Below are 23,496 nucleotides of genomic sequence, written 5' to 3' on the forward strand. Positions count from 1 at the left end.
AAATAATATTGCATCTGCCGATCACAACCTAACCAACACAATGATTGCCACCTCAACATGCTTCACTTCAGACTGTGTCCAGAGACTTCACGTGTGGAATGACAACCCTTTAGCTTCATTACTCGGGTGAGACCTTTCCTTTCATAGTATACTCTAATTCCATCTCAGGTGGTTCACTTTCTAACAAAGTCCCAAAACCTAGATATACACCAGTTTCTGTGAGAGAGAGCATATGTTCACACGTATCTGTAAACTACTGAAAAATATATACCTGAAAGCAGAAGTACACTAGAGTTTGCAGTGAGTATCCCCCTAACACTTCCTCTCCAATATTCCAAGCTTTGGGTCCATGATTGCTCAACAATTTGTTTGGCTTCGTATGTTAACTCTCTTTTCAGTCATCAGGTTCCAGATGCCATCAGGATGCCAGCCAGGCTTCCCTAGACTGAAGACCCCACCAATGTGTCCAGGAGCTCCGCTTCCCCAGAGACACACCCTACTAGGGAAAGAGAGAAGCAGACTGGGAGTATGGATTGACCAGTCAACGCCCATGTTCAGCGGGGAAGCAATTACAGAAGCCAGACCTTCTACCTTCTGCAACCCACAATGACCCTGGGTCCATGCTCCCAGAGGGATAGAGAATGGGAAAGCTATCGGGGAAGGGGTGGGATATGGAGATTGGGTGGTGGGAATTGTGTGGAATTATACCCCTCCTACCCTATGGTTTTGTTAATTAATCCTTTCTTTAATTAAAAAAAATCACTTTCATTATGATTACAACTATTAAAGTTATTTTTAAAGATTTACTATTATTACTTATTGTCACCAGGGTTATTGCTGGGGCTTGGTGCCTGCACAAAGAATCCCACAGGTATGTGTCAGCTTTTATTTGGTTTCAAAGACAAAGCAGCAGTTATCAGTACAACTCCCAGAGTACCGCTTCAGTAGTAATATAATCTTACTATTGCGAATTTGATCACAAGCTTTGCTTTGCTTTTTATACTATAGCCAACCAATACAAAAAGAATGGTTTCCTAAGTGACATTAACTCCAAGCTCTAGTGCCATATAGAGTTTACTCACCTGCCAATTATGACTGGAAATAGCAACTACAAGGAACATTGAAATTAGGTAGTTTAAAAAAACAATCAGTCAGAGGAATGGACTTTACACAATCAGGAAAGAGCATGTAATCTTTCCTCAAGTTACAGTGACCTGGTTGCTAATTCAACCCCAAATACACAGTTCCCAGGCAGGAAATCATTTGTTATTTACTACAGGACCCCTCACCCACTGGGTTCTAAGTCAGGGGGAACCCACAAATCTCTTTCCCAAAACTGTTTCTTAGTTTAAGGTGTTTATGAATGGAATCAGATTTCCTAGAAGTAAGCTAGACAACCTGGAGAACAGAAGCTATTCACCACAAAGCTGTGATAATCTAAGCTCTTTATCCTTTTAAAAATGTGCAAACAATATTTGATCTGACAGTAATCATGGAGAGAGAATTTTAAGGGGAATTGTGCTATAGTGTCTCTTCTTCACCCCCCCCCCCATTTTTTTATTGGATATGACAGAGAGAAACTGAGAGAGGAAGGAAAGATAGTGAGGGGGAAAGAGACACCTCCAGACCTACTTCACTGCTTGTGAAGTGACCCTTCTGCAGGTGGGGAGCCAGGGCTTGAACTGGGATCCTTGCATGGGCTCTTATGCTTTATACTATGTGCACTTAACCTGGTGCACGACCGTCCTACACCCTCTCTTTTTCATTCTCTGTCTTTCTCATCCTCTCTAATGTCATCATCTTTTATCTGGAAAGAGAAAAAAAAAAAAAGGGCTCACAAAAAGGAGAAATCAATTACCTAAAAATTGAAAAATCCCAGAAGAAATGGTATCTTAATTTAATATATCTTTGAGAAACTTCATTGTATTGAGGTAAGCACATAGATTTAAGACAGCTGGGAAAGTTCTACTAACTAATATATGGATTGGGAACTGTGAACACTAACTTTTGAGAATTAATGAGTAATCTGGCTAGAACAAAAAAATGTAAGGAAGACAAACAGAAGATACGACACTAAGTTTCTAGCTCTAAAACTTGAAAGGGGAAGCTTAAGATTCAGGACAAAGAACAAGTAGCCTAGTTTATGACTTATCATATAAAAGTACTTTTTTTGTTGTGATGATTTAATGGGCCAATTTACTCATTACAAATGATCAAAGGAGGGACCAGCAACTTTCTGGACGGTTAGCCTTGTATCTTTGTTAATTTATTCCCTCTTCAGTTCCAGAGAACAGAGGGCTGGAGGCCAACTTATCTATCTCTTTTATTTATTTTTTTATATTTATTTATTTTCCCTTTTGTTGCCCTTGTTTTTGTTGTTGTGGTTATTATTGTTGTTATTGATGTCATTATTGTTGGATAGGACAGAGAGAAATTGAGAGAGGAGGGGAAGACGGGGGTGGGGGGGGAGAAAAAGACAGACACCTGCAGACCTGTTTCACCGCCTGTGAAGCAACTCCCCTGCAGGTGGGGAGCTGGGAGCTCGAACCGGGATCATTACGCCGGTCCTGGTCCTGGTCCTTGCACTTCGCACCACGTGCACTTAACCCACTGCGTTACCGCCTGACTTCCACCCCATCTATCTCTTATCTGCTGTGGCATGGAAAGAAACACAATTCAAGACGACCTATGTAAACAGCTCATAGACTGTAAGAAAGTGGGTGTAGGGTTGAGAAGAAGAGTGGTGAGGTTCTCTTTACCCTGTTGTCTCAAACCCAGACAAGACTACAAATGAGCAGAGTGAACAGTCCTCACTTCCAAAACTTCCACCTAATTGTGTGTCTTCTCATCATTTTACTTAGCTTGGTTAGTTCTTTTTCCATTTTCAATAAAGTCCCTTATAAATATGCAAATACTCTTCCCAGTTATAGTGGTCAGGAGATAGTGCAGTGGATAAAGCATTGGAGTCTCAACCATGAGGTCCTGAGTTCAATCCCTGGCAGCACATGTACCAGAGTGATGTCTGGTTCTTTCTCATTAATATTTATAAACAAAATAAACATTAGTTATAGAAAACCTTAGAAAGTATCTCCCAATCCCCGCCCCCAAAAGTCAAATACATTTGAGGAACAGTACAGTGCAACCCAGGAGGTGGTACAGCAGGGAAAAGTGCTCAACCTGGAGCATCAGTTCCCGAGTCTGATCCCAAGTACTGCATAAGTCTGAGTGATGCTCTCATTCTTTTTCACTAGTAAATAAATCTTGAAAAACAGCATAACATAGTTCCAATACATGGATTCACAATAGCATTGAAAACTCCAGAGGAATTTTTTTTAAAGTATCAAATCCTGTTTCCTCTATAGAACACACAGTACATTTTAAGATATGAGTATTTTGAACATAATTTGAAAGCACAAATTAAAACAAATCAATGATTAATAAAAAGCGACAGAAGAGACCGTTATAAACGGGTGCATCAAGAAGGATAAAAGAAGGTAGAAAAGTGAAGACAGTCCTTTCTAATGCTATTCAAAAGCATCAAGTCATAGTTACAAGTTCTTGGTTTAGATAGACACTAATGTAAGTCTACTCTAATTATTTGTCCTGTTTTAGACAACAAATCTCAGGACCACTTCTCTTTCTTCTTCATTTTTCATCAGAACACCACTGAGCTCTGGTTTATAGTCGTACTGGGGATTTTGGAGTGTCAAGCATGAAAGGCTTTTGCGTAACTGCTTCCCAGCCCTCTCGGGACCTTTTCTAAAGCATTATGAGCATTAGCATGTACAGGGACACAATGGTTAAAGGAAATAGAAATCTAAATATACCATGAGACTTTCATGTTTCTCTCCACCATGAAAGTGTAGTCAGGAGACAAGAATTTAAAACTTTCAAATGGCTGACCATCTGTACAGTGACTATCTTTTAGAGTGTAACTCACCAGCTCTGCAATTCAGCAAAAGCTTGCTTCATTTTCTTAATGGAAGCATCCATCTCTTCTTTAACTACAACTCGATACCGTGCAAGAGAGACTGTACAGCGTTGGAGGTCTTTTACAGATTTTTCAATATTGGAACCTTAGAGAAAAAAAACCAAGGATTAATTAAAATGAAAACAAAGAAACAGAGGTATCTTGCTAAGTATAGAGGAGTAGCTAAGCATGCAAAGTAACTGATACCCTGTGCTCTCATCAAAACACTGAGAGTTCCCTAGATGTTTAAAAAGTATCATTGCTAATACATGGGGAAAAAATTGGCTTTATTCTCATCTCGTAAGATGCACACATATGGGGGCCAGGTGGTGGCACACCTGGCTGAGTGCACATGTTACAATACACAAAGACTAGAGCTCCAGACCCTGGTCCCCACCTGCAGGGGGAAATCTTTGTGAGTGGTGAAGCAGGGCTGCAGGTGTCTCTCTGTCTCTCTCCTCTATCTCCCCCCTGTCTCCCCATTTATGGCTGTTTCTATGCAATTAATAAAATAAAGATAATAAAAGAGACTTCCGGAGGTGGGGCTACAAGCAGCAGCAGATGTGTTTCTCTCCTCTCCTCTCCCGGATCAACTAGGAATACCAAAGGAGACCACCTGGGACCGAAATAAGACAGGATTAGAATGACTTCAGGAACCCACCAAATCACCGGTAAGTGCAAACACATGTGGCTGGTGACAGAGAGGAGCCAAGGGAGAGATTAAGTGGCTGCTAACAGTCCGGCAGTTTATCAGTTGAGACACCACCTCCAGTCTGTTTCACCAATAAGGGGACAGCTGAAGGAGGAGAGGACTCCCCTGGGACTCACCAAGTGCAACTCTTGAGTATCCATTGCTACTGCCCTCAGAATCTGGAGCAGTGGCAGGGAGGCCCTGAGCTGACACTAGGGGACAGAGAACTAACCAGGAAACTAAGGAGAAGATCTATACCTCTGTGGCATAGTGGTGGGGCTGTGAGAGTCTCTTTGTATAAACCGCTGGGTTATCTCTGCCACACTCTGCTTTAAGTCTTGGTCAGGAGTCAGTGATTAAGCTAAGAAGCCTACTTATAGTTTAAAAGCCCTCAGGCTCCCATAGCCTACAGGGAAGAAAAAGCAACAAAGAGGCTTTTAAGCCACTGAGCTCCAAATCAGGGATTAAAATACTATTGAAAACAACTGTTAACTTCCACAACTGTGAACACTTTAATTACCTTACTTAGACACAAGTCAATCCAGGCAAGAGTGATCAGTAGTCTGAAAAGTACTGAGAGAGGGACCTCATAACATAATATATAAAATGGTTAAACCAACAAGAAGAAATATTGGAGAAATGAACCAGGACAAGAATCCAGCTAAAAGCCCCCCAAAGGGTGAAGCACAAAATAACGAGGTCAACATCCAAACACTAGTTAAGGAAATAATAACAGGAGTGAGTAAAGAGTTTGAAAGAATTGTCACCAGAAATGCAGAAACAACAAATGAGACTCTGGAAGAAAACACTAATTATCTCAAGATTATTAGAGAGCTGAAAGCTGAAATAGCTGAGCTAAGAACACAACTAGCTGAATAAGCTAAAACAGTATCAGACCAGGGTAACAAAATAGATGAACTCCAGAAAACAGTAAAGGGGAGAGAGAATAGAATCAATGAGGCTGAAGACAGAATTAGAGAAAACTAAAAAAGAAGAGATCTCAAAAAGAGATTAAGAGATGCTGAAAACAACAACAGAGACCTATGGGATGACTTCAAAAGAACAATATACGCATTATTGGCTTACCAGAGGAAGAAAGAGAGGAAGAGGAAGAAAGCATTCTTTAGGACATAATAGCTGAAAACTTCTCTAGTCTAGACAACATCAAAGATATAAAGGTTCAAGAAGCCCAGAGGGTCCCAAACAGAATTAACCCAGACTTAAAGACACCAAGACACATCATATTTAGAATGGAAAGGAATAAGGATAAAGAAAGGATCCTGAAGGCTGCAAGAGAAAAACAAAGAGTCACCTACAGAGGAAAACCCATAAGATTAGCAGCAGACATCTCCACACAAACACTACAGGCCAGAAGAGAATGGCAAGATATGATGTGTCTAAGTAAAGAAGAAGTAGATAACACGAAGAGGCCCATCACAGCTAATGAAATTGAAATGGTTATCAAAAATCTTCCCCAAAATAAAAGTCCTGGACCAGATGGTTTTACAAATGAATTCTACAAAACCTTCAAAGAAGAACTAATACCTCTACTTTTAAAAGTCTTCCAGAAGATTAAAGACACTGGAATACTCCCTTCCAGCTTCTATGAAGCTAACATCATCCTGATACCAAAAGCAGACAGGGACACAACCAAAAAAGAAAACCACAGACCAATGTCTCTGATGAACATAGATGCGAAAATATTGAACAAAATTCTAGCCAACCGGATACAGCACTGTATTAAAAAGATTGTTCATCATGACCAAGTGGGGTTTATCCCAGGCATGCAAGGTTGGTGAAGCAGGTCTGCAGGTGTCTGTCTTTCTCTCCCCCTCTGTCTTCCCCTCCTCTCTCCATTTCTCTCTGTCCTATCCAACAACGACAGCAACAACAACAACAACAATAAACAACAAGGGCAACAAAAAGGAAAAAAAAATCATGTCAGTTTGGGACTGGTGACATCCTGTATGGATACAGCCCTGGCAGTTCGAACAAAGCTATGAAGAGAAATGAAAACATTTCTCTAAACTTTCATGGCAGAGATGCTAGTGCTTTTTACTGTTTAAGCAACCAGAAGACAGCAATGAAGGAAATAGCACAGAAAAGTTGCCACAAAACAAGTAAGACAAACAGGTTAATGATAGCAGAAAAAAACATCCTGACAAAGTGGGTTACATTCACAAACAGGGTAACAAGCCTAGAGTGTGCTCACACTATCAGACTCCAATATACACATAGATAGGGAGGGGCATCTCCTGGAACCTTATCTGTGGAAATAATTTGCCCTGTTTAGCCCCAATTCAGATTTTTTTGTTTGTCTTCTTACAAAGGCATGCCTCTGACTTACCTAGCTTTTTGTTGCTGGTGAAGAGTGGCACATCTTCTATGCCCAGACTGGAAGGCGGAGGCCCCGTGGTGGGCCTGGAGAGAGACTTGGCAGCACTCCTGCCTTGTGAATTCTGAGTAGAGTGCATAGACAAAGGCTTGGACTCAAAGTCAGAGACACCATTCTCCAGTGTGGATCCTATCAAAGAGGGACAGCAGCATTTTAGAACACAAATGAGTACAGCATCAAACAGTCTTAAGTACATACAATTAAAATAAATAAATAAAAAATGTCCTAGGCAAAACTGTACCTCTTAAAAAGGTATAGTTATGAACAGATTCAACTCACAATGCATAGTAAAGAGCAGAGTCTTGGGTAAGGCTATTAACATGGCTGTTAGCTTCAGCCTGCCATCTAGGATCTTGTCTGTTAACTCATCTCTAGATAAACTGGTTCTTTCTACCTTGGTAGCTTCCTCGTAGCTCTAAATACAAGGAAGTGAAGATCATGAACTTCACCAAATTCTGTGCTGTATGATGAGAAAAAGCTTTATACTATTCAGGAAAAGAAGAATCTTCCATGTTTCAGAGAATAGAAAGGGCAAAGGGTTAGGAAATAAGAGAAAAGCTAGCTCAGAAAAAAACAGAAGCCACTGCATTAAAGTCAATGCAGGTGCTATACTTGTCTACCTTGTGTGTGAACTAATGAAGAAAGGAATATTTTAAAAGTACAGCAAAGTTCTTAGGATAGCATTCTATTTAAAAATCAAGAGCTCCTAAAGGAACCAAAATACCCACCCAAAAAGATTTGTGTATACCTCTGTTCATAGCAGCACAACTTATAATAGCCCAAACCCAAACAACAGATGAGTGGCTGAGAGAGCTGTGGTATATATATATATATACAATGGGATACTACTCAGCTATTAAAAATAGAGAATTTACCTTCTTTACCGACACCCATGCAGGTGGGGAGCCAGGGACTCGAACCAGGATCCTGATACGAGTCCTTGTCCTTTATGCTATCTGATATCGCCCGGCCTCCATATATAAGATATTTTTATTTGTAACACTAATCATAACTTTTTCCAGAAATAAAATTGAAACAATAAAAATCAAGCCTACTTCTTATGAAAGTCATGGAGTTAATGACTATTACTATATATGCCTCACTGTGTTGGACCTCAGAATACTGACATCAACTCACCATTATCATTTTCCTAAAGTGTGCAATTAAAAAACACCTGGGGGGCTGGGAGTTAGCCCACCCAGTAGTGTGTGTCTTGCCATGCATAAGGTCCCACATTCAAGTCCCAGTATCACATAGGAACACTACGGAGGGGGATACCTCTGTGGACAGTGAAGCAGTGTTGTGGTGTCCCTCTTCTCTTTTCCCCCTTTGAAGTCAAGAGTGAAAAGACTGGCCTGGAGAAGTGGTAATATCTCTTATGACCTACATGTGAGGTGGCCCTGTACTCATTCTCCTGTGAACCATAAAGAAATATCTTGAGGTCTTGGAGGTGGCTCAGCAGGCAGTGCTTGCTATCCAGGCATGGGCTGTAGGTTCAGTTTAGGGCACCACCTGACATCACCAAAGACAGTACCAAGGGGACTTCATAGATCTGTGGATCTGTGAGGAGATATATGGAGAGCTGTGGTTTGAGGTCTATCCCCCCCTATAAAAATAGAGAATAAAAAAATAAATAAATAAAAATTGGGACTAGGGAGTAACTCTGTAGTACTGTTCATGTGTAAGGTCCTGGGTTCATCTCCCAACACTCATAACAAAATAAAAACCATCCTGGGGGGGGGGGGGGGTCGGGCGGTGGCGCAGTGGGTTAAGCGCATGTGGCGCAAAGCGCAGGGACCGGCGTAAGGATCCCGGTTCGAGCCCCCGGCTCCCCACCTGCAGGGGAGTCGCTTCACAGGCGGTGAAGCAGGTCTGCAGGTGTCTATCTTTCTCTCCCCTTCTCTGTCTTCCCCTCCTCTCTCCATTTCTCTCTGTCCTATCCAACAACGAATTGCGTCAACAAGGGCAATAATAATAACCACAACGAAGCTATAAGGGCAACAAAAGGGGGGAAAAAATGGCCTCCAGGAGCGGTGGATTCATGGTGCAGGCACTGAGCCCAGCAATAACCCTGGAGGAGGGAAAAAAAAAAACCATCCTGGAAGCCAGGGAAGAAGCTTAGTAGAGATTCTGCCTTACATGCATGAGGTCTTGGCTCCAACACTTGAGAGAACAACAAAGATAAAACAAGTGAAACCCCATAAGTGTTGGAATGGTGCTTTGGTCTTCCTCATTCATAAAGAAAAGTAATAAATATTGGGCTGAAGAGATAGTTTTTTAAAAACTTATTTTGGGAGACAGGCGGTAGTGCAGCAGGTTATGCGCACGTGGCGTAAAGCGCAAGGACCAGCATAAGGAACCCAGTTCGAGCCCCCGGCTCCCCACCTGCAGGGGGGTCACGCCACAATCAGTGAAGCAGGTGTGCAGGTGTCTATTTTCCTCTCCCCTTCTCTGTCTTCCCTTCCTCTCTCCATTTCTCTGTCCTATCCAACAATGATGACATCAGTAACAACAATAATAACTACAACAATTAACAACAACAACAACAACAAAAAAAAAAGGGCAACAAAAGGGAATAAATATTTTAAAAATTATTTATTTTAATGAGAGACTGACCAGAACAATATTCAGCTCTAGCTTATGGTGGTACTAAAGACTGAACCTGTGACTTTAGAAACTCATGCATGAGTCTCTTACATAACCATTATGCTATTTCGCCAGCATAAGGTTAAAAAAATTAAGGTCACCTTCATTCCTAAGCTAAGGGACAACTGAGTTAAAAGTTAAAAAGACTGATATACATGGGGCTGGATGGTGGCACATCTGGTAGAGCACACACACTACAATGCATGAGCTCTGCTTTAAACCCGTGGTCCCTACCTGCAGGGGAGAAGCTCCACAAGTGGTGTTGTAGTGCTGTAGGTGTCTTTGTTTTCTTTATCTCTACCTGCCCCTAATTGCTCTGTCTATCCAAAATAGTGACCTAGACTAAAATTAAACTATGATAACTGCTGGGCATTAAACCAGCTCTCCCCTGCTCCACTGCTGATAGTGTGGTCTATTTACATAATCATTGTTTTGCCTGATACCCGCCCTGCCTGAATGGTACTGGTTAATCCCATTGGTTAGAACCTTCACAACAGCTGCTATGGAAGCTCTCTACCTTCACACTCTTTTCTTCACCCCCTTTCCTAGCCATTTCCTTTTCCGATTTGCCACTTCTGGTTTCTAAGATATAAAAAGCATTGTCTCTGATCAATAAAGGCATTGCATTGCGTTCCTGCTCCGCCACGAGTTCCTGGTCTCTCTCCTGCGTCACTGAGTAAGCAGCAGCCCAGGTTGGCTCCGGTCGAGTTCTCTCCAACCCAGAGAGCATGTGCCCAGGAAGAAATGCCCTCAAGCTAGCCTGGCATTCGCCAAAATGCCAGGCTAGCTTTGCCAGAGGGAGAGAGAGAGACGAGGAACTCGTAGCAGTGTGGTAATACAATTATTTATTGATGCGGACGCCCCAGAGTCAGGTGTGAGCACAGAGGGTTTAGACCACGTGGACCTAGCAAAACGGCTGCCTCCCGCTATACACGCCAGCCCTTCTCCAGGTCGGGATGTGGAAGAGAATGAAGAGAGAGCGGAAACAGGAGTGGCTTTTATAGGAGAATTCTGGAAGTGGCAAGTCGGGACGGAACTGGCTAGGAAAGGGGGTGGAGAAAACAAGGCACTCTGGGAAGGTAGACAGCTTCCGTAGCAATGGCTGCTATACTTTTTTAGCTCGTGGGAATGGGCGATACCCTGAGGGGTTAATGTGGGGGCGGAGAAGTCATTTTTAAAACATGACAGAAGACTGATATATAAATAATGATACTCGCATGGAAATATGGTGGTTTGTGGGTCCTGCCTAACTCAACCACATCTGTACAATATCCCAACAGACAACCAATGGGAGGTGGTTGCACACCCAGTAGAATGCATGTTACTATGTGCAAAGACCTGAGTTCAAGTCCCTGCACCCCATCTTGGGGTGGGGGGAAGCTTCATGGGTGGTGAAGCAGTGCTATAGGTGTCTCCCCCCAATCCCAAATTTCTGCCTTTATTAAAAAAAAAGGCTACCAGGAGTGGTAGATTCATCGTGTGGGCACCAAGCGCCAGTGATAACCCTGGTGGCAAAAAAAAGGGTAGGGTGGCATACCCTCATTGAGTGCACATGTTGTAATGTGCAAGGACCTGTTCAAGCCCATGGTCCCCACCTACAATGGGAAATCTTCACAAATGGTGAAGTAGTGCTACACATGTCTGTTTTTCTCTTTCCCCCGTCTTCCCCTTACCTTTTGATTTCTGTCTCTATCTAATAAATAATAAGATATTTTTAAAAAAGAGAGGGAGGGAGTCGGGTGGTAGCGCAGTGGGTTAAGCACACATGGCGCAAAGCACAAAGACTGGCATAACGACCCCGGTTTGAGCCCCTGGCTCCCCACCTGCAGGGGAGTCACTTCACAGGCGGTGAAACAGGTCTGCAGGTGTCTTTCTCTCCCCCTCTGTCTTCCCCTCCTCTCTCCATTTTTCTCTGTCCTATTCAACAACAAACAACATCAACAACAACAATAATAACCACAACAAAGCTACAAGGGCAACAAAAGGGGGGAAAAATGGCCTCCAGGAGCAGTGGATTCATAGTGCAGGCACTGAGCCCCAGCAGTAACCCTGGAGGCAAAAAAAAAAAAAAAAAAAAGAGAGAGAGAGAGAGGGAGAGGGAGAGGGAAAGGCCAAATGGTGGTGCACCTGGTTGAACACACGTTACAGTACATGAGAATCTGGATTCGAGTCTTCAGTCCCCACCTTTGAGGGAAAGCTTTGTGAATGGTAAAGCAGTGCTGCAGGTGTCACTCTTTCTCTCTCCTTCTGTCCCCCTACCTTCTCAACATCTGGCTATCTGTACCCAATAAATAAAGACAATAAAAAAAATTAAGAGAGGAGAATACAGGTCCAAGAAGGATGACAGAGGACCTAGTGGGGGTTGTATTGTTATGGAAACTGGGGAATGTTAATGCATGTACAAACTACTATATTTACTGTTGAATGTAAAACATTAATTCCCCAATAAAGGATTAAAAAAATTAAGAGAGAATGAAGTAAGACTTGCATTTTTTAAAACATTTTTAAAGATTTACAAACTTCTTTATTTTTGATAGACAGGGAAATTGAGGGGAAGGGGAGGTAGGAGAGAGAGATCTGAAGCACTGCTTCACTACTTGTGTTCCTTGCTCACTGTAAAACGTGCAGTCAACCAGGTACACCATCCATCCCAAGATCTATATTTTTTAAGTTGTATTTATGGACGGAGGATAGATAGCACAGTGGTTATGCAAATACACATTCATGCCTGAGGCTCCAAAGTCCCAGTTCAATTCCCTGAACCACCATAAGCCAGAGCTGCACAGTACTCTGGTAAAAAACTAAATGAAATGAAATGAAATAAATAAAAATGTACTTATTAATTAAAGAATTTAAACTGGAACCTCAGGTTGAGCATCCAATGCCCTATCCACTGTACCTGGCCTTTGATAATTACAAAATGTGACTCATGTAAGAGATAATAAGAACAAAAAGTACAATTACAAGATTTAACTTACTGATTGCTTTCTCCCCCAAGAAGTCCCTGCATTATTTAAATAGAATGCAAGTTTTCAAAACTCTAGTCATCAACTCACCTGTTCGAACTACCACATCTGGTGCAGCAGACTCAGGATCCTCCAGTTCTCTAGCATCTATTGAAAGGGTCTCCACACCTTCACTGAACGAGTCCACAGACTCGGTGTCATTGATGGCACCGTTGACGTGGTACCCGTTAATACCGCCTTTCTCGGAGGAAGGTGCAGACTGTTGCTCTTGAATGGAAACCGGTTTACTGGAGTCTGGGATGCTGTTAGTTGCTTCTGCAGCAGGTTTTGGTTTGTTTTTCTTCTTTTTGTTCTAATGAGTATTAAAGGTTGGGGGGTGGGGGAGAAAAGAAAAATAAGACTCCCACAACCCAGAGAGAAAAACTCTAGTGACACAAAGACAACCAGTGCTACCGATTTCTTATATGCTCTTCCAGGAATTAATTATTTTGTATTTGTTGAACTAAAGCAACTATATAAAATGACTTGGATGAACTTGAAACACAGTTTTATTTTTATTTATTTTTACCTCCAGGGTTATTGCTGGGGCTCAGTGCCTGCACTATGAATCCACTGCTCCTGGAGTCTATCTTTTTCCATTATTATTGTTGTTGTTGTATAGGACAGAGAGAAATGGGGAGAGGAGGGGAAGACAGAGGGGGGGAGAGAAAGACAGACACCTGCAGACCTGCTTCACTGCTTGTAAAGCGACCCCCTGCAGGTGGGGAGCCAGGGGGCTTGAACGGGGATCCTTGCTTCGCACTATGTGCGCTTAACCCGGTATGCTCCAGCCCAGCCCCCAGTTTTGTGGTTTTTTTTATTACCAGAGCACTGCTCAGTTCTGGCTTATGGTGGTGTGATGGGACTAAACCTGGGACTTTGGAGCCACAGGCATGAGAGCCTCTTTGCTTAACCATTATGCTATCTACCCTGCCCTGTTTATTTTTAAATTATTTTATTGCCACCAGGGTTATTGCTCGGCACTGGCACTACAAATCCACCACTCCTGGCAGTCATATCCCCCCACTTCTTTATCTTTATCAATCTCTCTCTCTCTACTTTTTTGCCTCCTGGGTTACTGCTGGGACTTGGTGCCGGCACTATGAAATCATTGCTCCTGGAGGCCATTTTTTCCCTTTTGTTGCTCTTGTTGTTGTTATTATTATTGTTGTTGTTATTGCTGTCCTTGTTGGATAGGACACAGAGAAATTGAGAGAAGAGGGGAGGACAGAAAGGGGGAGAGAAAGACATACACCTGCAGACCTGCTTCACTGCTTGTGAAGCGATCCCCTGCTGCAGGTGGGGAGCCGGGGGGCTTGAACCTGGACCCTTACACCAGTCCTTGCATTTTGCGCCATGTATGCTTAACCTGCTGCACCACCACCCAGCCCCCCTCCCCCCACTTTATTAGCTAGGACAGAGAGAAGTTAAGAGAGGACATGGATATAAAGAAAGACACTTGAAGATCTGCTTCACCACTTGTGAAGTGGACCCCCTGCAGGTGGGGAGTGGGGGCTTAAACCTAGAATCCTTGTGCTTGGTAATATGTGAGCTTAACTGGGTGCCTCACCGCACAGCCCCCGACACAATTTTTTTTTAAATACTTATCTTCCCTTTTGTTGCCCTTGTTTTATTGTTGTAGTTATTATTATTGTTGTTATTGATGTAGTCGTTGTTGGATAGGACAGAGAGAAATGGAGAGAGGAGGGGAAGACAGAGAGGGAGAGAAAGATAGACACCTGCAGACCTGCTTCACTGCTTGTGAAGCGACTCCCCTGCAGGTGGGGAGCTGGGGGCTCGAACTGGGATCCTTATGCCAGTCCTTGCGCTTTGAGCCACTTGCGCTTAACCTGCTGTGCTACCATCTGACTCCCCCAACACAATGTTTTTATACATCATGACAAAACTTGTGATAAGGAAAATCAGAAGATAAAATTTTAAATGTCATATGTGCAACTAATATAAAAAATAGATACAAAGTTCAAACAATAACTAAATAACCCAGTAGGAAACTGGTTTAAGATCTAAGCATATGGAATGAAAAGCAACCTATTCTTATAAGACACACATATTAAAACTGCACTACAGGGCCCTGGGCAGTAGTGCAATGGGTTAAGCACACATAGTGCAAAGCTGAAGGACCAGCGCAAGGATCCAGGTTGGAGCCCCTGGGCCCCAACCTGCAGGGGAGGAGGAGTTGCTTCACAAGCAGTGAAGTAGGTCTGCAGGTGTCTACCTTCCTCTCTCCATTTCTCTGTCCTACCCAACATCAATAAAAACAACAATAAAACAACAAGGGAAAACAAAAGAAATAAATGGCCTCCAGGAGCAGTGGATTTGTAGTGAAGGCACTGAGCCCCAATGATAATCCTGGAGGAAAAAAAAATTGTTTTAAAAAATTACACTAAAGAGAATTCTGGGAAGATGGCAGTGGAAGAAGCATGAGGAAACTGTCTCTTCACTTAGTAACTGCACTATCAAAACCCAAGTTCCTGAATCCAAAATGGTCCACATCACAACACATAATAGGTGGTCCAGGAGGTAGCACAGTAGATAAAGCATTTGGACTCTTAAGCATGAGGTTCTGAGTTCAATCCCTGGCAGCACATGTACCAAAGTGATGTTCGATTGTTTCTCTCTCCTATCTTTCTGATTAAAAAATAAACAGAATCTTTAGAACACAAATGTAAAACTATCCAAAAGCAAGGACAAGAAAAAAAAAAGTAGGCTGCTAGGGAAACGAAGAATGTAACACTATGCATAGACAGGAAATTATGCCCATGTGTAGACAACTATGCTGTAAATCATTAACCCTTCAATAAAGTGTAAAACAAAATAAAATAGAGGATCTAAGAGTTCCAGACAAAAGAAACTCAAATAGACAAAAGAAGTCTGAACAGATATAAAAAAGTAAATGGCAAGTTAATTCAATAAAGTAATATAAAATACTAAGGTTATTTATTTATTTTTTTGCCTCCAGGGTTATTGCTGGGGCTCGGTGCCTGCACCAAGAATCCACTACTCCTGGAGATTACCCCCCCTTTTGTTGCCCTTGTTTTTGTAGCCTTGTGGTTGTTATTATTATTGTTGTTAATGTTGTTCGTAGTTGGATAGGACAGAGAGAAATGGATAGAGATGGGGAAGACAGAGAGGGTGAGAGAAAGATAGACACCTGCAGTCCTGCTTCACCATCTGTGAAGCGACTCCCCTGCAGGTGGGGAGCTGGGGGCTCAAACTGGGGTCCTTCAGCCGGTCCTTGCGCTCTGTGCCATGTGCACTTAACCGACTGCGCTACCGCCTGACTCCCTCTACAAAAGGTTTTATTCTTGCTAATATATATTCACCAAATGAAGATGCACAAAAATAGATGAAGCAATTTATTAATAGAAAAAGTGATGTGAACAGTGATACAATTACAGTAGAGAATTCTAACACCCCATTTAAAACTTTGGACAGATCAACTAAGCAAAGAAAAAATAAGGAAATAGTAACCTTAAATGACAAGCTAGAACAGATGGGTTTAATGAACATTTATAGAACATTTCAACCCCAAAAGGGAAGAATTTCTATTTTTCTCAAACTCAGATGGAACTTCTTCAAGGATAGACCATATGCTAGGACACAAAACAAGTATCAATAAAGTTACGAAGATTAAAATTATAATCAGTATTTCCAACTGTATTGTTGTAATACTAGGACTTAACCACACAAATAAGACCAAAGAAACTTCAAACATGGAGACAAAATCATTTTTCTTCTGAACAACCATTGGATCAACAAGAAAATTAAAAACACCTGCAGGCAAACAAAGACTCAGCAGTATAAAGTATTCCCGCACTGTCATTTTTCCTGTTATTTTGATTTCTTAAAATATTTTATTAGTGGGAGTCGGGCTGTGGCACAGCAGGTTAAGTGCAGGTGGCGCAAAGCGCAAGGAATAGCGTAAGGATCCAGGTTCGAGCCACCGGCTCCCCACCTGCAGGGCTTCCCACCTGCACCCTCAAAGGTGGTGAAGCAGGTCTGCAGGTGTCTATCTTTTTCTTTCCCACCTCTCTCCATTTCTCTCTGTCCTATCCAACAACGATGACAATGGAGGAGATAGCATAATGGTTATACAAAGAGACTTGCATGTCTTAGGCCCAGAAGTCCCAGGTTCAATCTCCTACACCACCACAAGCCAGAGCTGAGCAGTGTTGGGCGCGCATGTGCGTGCTGTGTGTAATATTCTGGGTTGTAAATAAGGAAAGTGAGGTAATGTGCAACTATTAAACATACTTCATTGCTTCCTACCTTAAACTACATACATAGTGACTGTGTGATACTCTATGTACTTATGTTTTAACATGGCGATTTCCCTTTTTTTTTGCCTCCAGGGTTATCACTGGGGCTTGGTGCCTGCACTACAAATTCACTACTCCTGGAGGCCATCTTTTTCCATTTTGTTGCCCTTGCTGTTGGATAGGAGAGACAGAAATGGAGAGAGATGGGGAAGACTGAGAGGGGGAGAGAAAGATAGACAGACACCTGCAGACCTGCTTCACCACCTGAGAAGTGATCTCCCTGCAGGTGGGGAGCTGGGGACTGGAACTGGGATCCTTATGCCAGTTCTTATGCTTTGCGCCATATGCGCTTAACCTAGTGCACTATTGCCTGGCCCCCAACAGCTGACTTTTTTTAATCATGTAAACTGAAAATGCATATATAAACCTGTTTTTCCAAATATTTTTGTAGAATCTAACTTTTTAATAATAGAAATACTGATATCGTGCTATTATTATTATTACTATCCTCACTGCCATCCTGGTTACTGCTGGGGGCTCAGTGTCTACACAACTCCACTGCTCCCAACTGTCATTTTTTCTGTGTTTGATAGAGGGTAAGAGACAGAGAGAGCTAGAGAGGGAAAGAAAGAGGCAGAAAGGAGAGACACCTGTAGTGCTGCTCTGCTTGTGAAGCTTCCCTCCTACAGAAGGGAACGAGGGGCTTGAAGCCAAGTTTCTGGATATGGTGCACTCTACTGGGTGCACTGCCACCCAGGCCGGTATCCTACCTTTAAACTTCCAATATATTCTTACCTTTTTCTTGCCTGTTACTGTCCATTCTTTCAGCACTTCATTGGCACTACCTGTGTAAAGAGAAACCAGTCACAGATTTTATCTCCTACCACTCTGTATGGTCAAACAGGAATTAGTACCCCTACATTTTCAGTTGCTGGAGACTTTTCATAGTAAAAGTTAGGGGAGTCGGGCTGTAGCGCAGCGGGTTAAGCGCAGGTGGCGCAAAGCACAAGGACCGGCATAAGGATCCCGGTTCGAACCCCGGCTCTCCTGTGAAGGGGAGTCGCTTCACAGGCGGTGAAGCAGGTCTGCAGGTGTCTATCCTTCTCCTCTCTGTCTTCCCCTCCTCTCTCCATTTCTCTCTGTCCTATCCAACAACGACAACAAGAATAATAACTACAACAATAAAACAACAAGGGCAACAAAAAGGGAATAAATAAAATAAATATATATATATTTTTAAAAAGTTCATCATCATAGTAAAAGTTAAAAGTTTTTAACAGTAAAAGTTAAGGTCCAGGGTGGGGGAGATGGATAATGGTTATGTAAACCAAATCTCATGCCTGAGGTTCCCAGGCCCCATGTTTAATCCTGCATACCACCATAAGCCAGAGCTGAGCAGTGCTCTAGCAAATAAATAAATAAAATTCATGGTACAAGTCTCTGATCTAATGTAATAAGACACTAATGTCATTTTTTTTAAACCCCTGCCCAATTATACCTTCCTCTCTAGGCAATTTCCTCAGTAGTACTGAGTCAGTCAGTCCAAGAAGAGGCTCATGTAACCTGACCCTTCAGAAGCTTTGTATAATTTATATAGCTTCTAGCCCAAAATGCTACCCCCTTCTCCAGAAGATTGAAGACCACCTTGGCTACAGTATTTTAGAGAGAGCTATATATAGCCCAGACCCAAATACTAACATGTAAAGAAAAGAGATGACTCAGTGGGGGCGGGGGGTTCAGGTGCTGGTGCATAACGGTGGAGATGGACCTAGGCTGGGCGTGTTTTGCAGAAAGCCAAGAAATTATACCCATGTACCAACAATTACATTTACTGTTAAGTTCCGAAAAAGAAAAAGAAACAGAAAACAGACAACAGTGAAGAATAACCTTTTGGACATGCTTATTTTATACAATCAATTTCAGAAAATTCAACGGGTCACTGTTCAATAAATTACCAGGAAAAATCTGTTGTTTTTTTGTTTTTTATTTTTGGTGGAGACAAGAACTTATAGAAACATGATTTCAGCCACTGTTCTGGAGCCTGGCTTGATACTATAGCATTTTCACATGGATGCTGGGGCTCAAACCTGGGACATGAATATAGCAAGACACTCAACATATGTAGGGAACTGTCAGGCCCAAGAAAAGTGTCTGTTTTTATTTAATTATTCTTATTTTCCTGCTTATTTTTGTAAACTGTGGCATTGTTCAACTAGTGGTGTCTAGGATCTGAGCTTCAGGTAGGAAAGTTCATTACAAAAACCACTTTGCCATCTCCCTGGCCTGTACCTTTGACTTTTTTTTGCCCTCTAGGATTATCACTGGGGCTTGGTGCCTGCACTATGAATTCACTGCTTCTGGAGGCCATTTTGCTGTTGTTGTCACTGTCACTGTTGTTGGATAGGACAGAGAGAATTCAAGAGAGGAGGGGAAGACCAAGTGGGGGAGAGAAAGATAGACACCTGCAGACCCGCTTTACCGCTTGTGAAGCAACTCCCCTGCAGGTGGAGAACCTGGGGCTTGAACAGGGATCCCTGCGCTGTTTGTTTTGTTTTTTAAGATTTATTTATTTATTAGTGAGACAGGAACTTGAGGAAGAACTTAGAGCACTGCTCTGGCACATGTATTGCTGGGGATTGGATTCAGGACCTCATGCTTGAGAGTCCAACATTTCATCTACTGCACCATGTCCTGTACCAGCAGGAAGACTTTTATCATGTGAGTTATATAGGAAAATGTCTGCAAAATACTCAGCACCAGAAATGTGATGGCTTTGCTCTGCCCACCACTCTTCTATATGAGATAAGAAAAGTCAAATCCATATACTTAGATGACTTATCGAAAGCAAATGAAATGGTATTGGAATCTGCCAAGTAAAGGTTGAATCTGACTTTGCTTCCTGCGGTAAGACACTGAATCCTTCCTTTGTTATTAAGAACTTAAGAGATTCTTAATAATTCAACTTTAAACAAGTTCCTTCTAACAATGACCACACAATTTTTCTTAAAGAACACAGAATTTCCAGAGTTCCCAGGTTCAATCCCCAGCACCATCATAACTCAGAGCAAAGCAGCACTCTAGTAAAAGGAATTTAAAAAAAAAAGAGGGGAAAAAAATCCCCACAATTTCTTGCTTCAAGTATCATCAAATTTATGAATGAATTATTTCTAGGGTTAAGAGATATTATCTTTTAAAAAATAGCAAGGATCTATATATTACCTATGAAACACTAGAATGAGGAAGGAATATTAGGGGCCAGGCTGGGTGGTGGCGCTCCTAGTTAAGTGCTCATATTAGAGCACACAAGTACCTGGGTTCAAACCTCTGGTGCCCACTTGCAGGGGGAAGCTTACTGAGTGGTGAAGCAGGGTTGCAGGTGTCTCTTGCCCTCTCTATCTTTAGCTCCCCTCTTCCTTCTCAATTTCTCGCTGTCTCTATCCAATAACAATAAAATATTTTTTAAAAAAGGAATGAGTATTTTAAGAGCCTAAAATAACTTTTATTTAAATAAATATAAATTTAATTTTTTTAAATGAGCTAGGATTACCTTCCATGAATGCTTGTACAGTTTTGTCCACACAATTATCAAAGTGCTGCAAAACCAGGATGATTTCATTGTTGCTCTTATTGGGAACTATTGCACGGACAGCATTTATCTGGAAAAGATGACAGTCATTTAATTCTAACACCAGCAAGTCACTTGGCAGATGAGGCCTATTACACAGAGTAACAGATAAAGTGACATTTCTATTCTAGCAATATGCATCGCTTTTTACTGTTAATGAGAATACATATAACCAACTCTCTAGGCTTGACAAGGAAGTGAAAAAGGTATATAAATTCAATTTTAAAACTTAGACACACATTTCTAGAAAAAGAAAGGTATGGCTAGATCTTATTTTTAAAAAAGGTGGTTAAATTTAGGCATCAGGTATTAATTTAGCATCAGCATTTCCTTGTTTATGAACCATCAACAGTAACCACTTGGGTTTCTACATAAGTTTCTTAAAGCATTTTTACTTTATAATACTTCAATGTGTAACAATGATATAGAGGTATTTTATAATATGAATACTTATATATTATACCAGGGATATAAAGTATAATGAGTGCTTATTAAGGGTGTGATTAAAAAAACAACAACAACCAGATACAAGTGAGTCAGAAGATTTTTTATTTTTATTTTTTTTTCCCTCCAGGGTTATTGCTGGGCTCAGTGCCTGCAACATGAATCCACTACTCCTGGAGGCCATTTTCCCCCTTTTGTTGCCCTTGTTGTTGTAGCCTTGTTGTGGTTATTATTATTGCCATTGCTGATGTTGTTCGTTGTTGGACAGGACAGAGAGAAATGGACAGAGAAGGGGAAGACAGAGGGGGGAGAGAAAGACAGACACCTGCAGACCTGCTTCACCGCCTGTGAAGCAATTCCCCTGCAGGTGGGGAGCCTGGGGCTCGAACCAGGATCCTTACGCCGGTCCCTGGGCTTTGTGCTATATGCGCTTAACCCACTGCGCCACCACCCAATCAGAAGATTTTTTTTATGCCAGGCAGGGCGGTGGCACATCCAATAGAGTTCTTGTTACCACAAGCAAGGACCCAAGTTCAAGCCCCCAGACCCCACCTACAGGGGGAGCTTCATGAACAGTGAAGCAGATCTTCAGGTATCTTTCTTTCTCCCTCTCTATCTTCCATCCCCTTCAATTTCTGTCTGTCCTATCAAATGAAAAGGGAGGGACTCAAGGTTGGTGACCAATTCAAGGACCACACCCCAGTGACAACTATGGTGCCAATAAATAAAATAAAAATAAAGATTTTCATGCTTGAGGCTCAAATGGTCCCAGATTCAATCCTGAGCACCAACACAAGCCAGAACTGAGCAGCACTCTGGTAAAAAAAAAATAAATAAAATAGACACAACTAAACCTCCCATAAATGACATTTTCCTACTTTCCCTAAAGAATTTCTCCTTGAGTTTTGTCCTTTCAAAAAATACTTTTATACTTTTATGGTATATGTATAACAGATAATGTACACTATTAGTTTGTATTACAAAAATATATTGTACATGTTTATATTCAATTTGCTCTTTTTTAGGAGAGTAGTTCTTAGACTTTGTTTTTTTTGCTTTTTAAATGTTGAGAAATACACCTCTCGTTCATTTGTCTGCACTGCTACACGACGTTTCCTTTGTTAGGAAATAGCTCATCTATCCATTCTCCCACTGACACTCAAATCATTTCTGACATTTGACTATTATGAAAATTTCTATAATGAGCATTTCTATGCTTATTTGCTGCTGAATTCTCAGTACCTAAAACAATGTCTAGCACATAGTACACAATAAAAAATATGTTCTTTCTGAACTGTGAGAGAACATTTTTACTGCACATATCTACCAGCAGAGTTCCTGAATAGTAAGTAGGGCATCTATAACTTCATTATACAATGCCAAACTATTCTTTGACGATTCTCCTCTGTCTTGCCTTCTCTCCTTCAAAAAAATAAATAAATAAAAAGTAAAAAAAAATTAAAGAGAGAGAGAAAGAAAAAAAGAGAAAAGAAAAGAAAGAACATAAAACTGGACCAGGGAGATTACTCAGTGGTATCTCATCTGTGGGAGGTCTTGGTTTCATTTGCTAGCACTATATTAGAGAAAGGGAGGAGGGAAGGAGAGAAAAAAAAGAAAAAAAAGAGATGAAAAAGAAGAATTTGCTTCAAGTAGATGAAAAAATTCTACTCAGATTGCCATATCAGACTTAGTTATATAAATGGTATGTTATAATTAATGTCAATGTCTCTCACATGTAAATTAGAATATAGAGAAGACCTTGAAAAATTCATGTTAAGTGAAATAAGTCAGAAACAGAAGGATGAATATGGGATGATCTCACTCTCAGGCAGAAGTTGAAAAACAAGATCAGAAAAGAAAACACAAGTAGAACCTGAACTGGAATTGACGTATTGCACCAACGTAAAAGACTCTGGGGTGGGTGGGTGGGGAGAATACAGATCCAAGAAGGATGACAGAGGACCTAGTGGGGGTTGTATTGTTATATGGAAAACTGCAAAATGTTACACATGTACAAACTATTGTATTTATTGTTGAATGTAAAACATTAATTCCCCAATAAAGAAATTTGAAAAAAAAAAAAGAATATACAGAGATATAAAAAGAGCATATCATGTTTACATCACTGTTATTCTCTGATATTGAATAGCAATCTGTTCTTAAATTTTCATTCTCCTAATGAGTTCATGTAGTCACAGTTGCATACTAACATTTGACTACGACATACAAGTTTACTACTCTTCATAGTAGTTGGCTATACCTTCTCTTTCATGTTCTCGAAAGTTCCTCCCTGGGCCAATACAGTATTAGACTGTAAATCAAAAATGAATCCTGATGAATCTGAAAAAAAGAAAAGAGAATATACTCAACATGATCCAAAATTAACATGTAATTTATCCTCCAAAAAGATATGGTGACTAGCTGTTTCTTTACCCTATAA

General features: G+C 41.3%; 1 protein-coding gene across 2 annotated transcripts in view; it reads right to left on the minus strand.

Annotated features, from left to right (window-relative positions):
• The window catches only part of SPATS2 (spermatogenesis associated serine rich 2), a 99,098-nt gene that overhangs the window by 34,395 nt on the left and 41,207 nt on the right, over nt 1–23,496 (minus strand). For both annotated transcript variants that reach the window (XM_060195455.1, XM_060195456.1), the window contains 6 exons: nt 23,317–23,396; nt 20,535–20,643; nt 17,783–17,832; nt 12,759–13,020; nt 7,009–7,185; nt 3,941–4,076 (listed from right to left, as the gene is read on the minus strand). In XM_060195455.1, the coding sequence (XP_060051438.1) occupies nt 3,941–4,076; nt 7,009–7,185; nt 12,759–13,020; nt 17,783–17,832; nt 20,535–20,643; nt 23,317–23,396 (814 nt within the window). The remainder of the gene's footprint in view (nt 1–3,940; nt 4,077–7,008; nt 7,186–12,758; nt 13,021–17,782; nt 17,833–20,534; nt 20,644–23,316; nt 23,397–23,496) is intronic.

This window comes from Erinaceus europaeus, chromosome 7 (genome assembly GCF_950295315.1).
Source record: "Erinaceus europaeus chromosome 7, mEriEur2.1, whole genome shotgun sequence".
In the NCBI taxonomy this organism is placed as follows: domain Eukaryota; kingdom Metazoa; phylum Chordata; class Mammalia; order Eulipotyphla; family Erinaceidae; genus Erinaceus; species Erinaceus europaeus.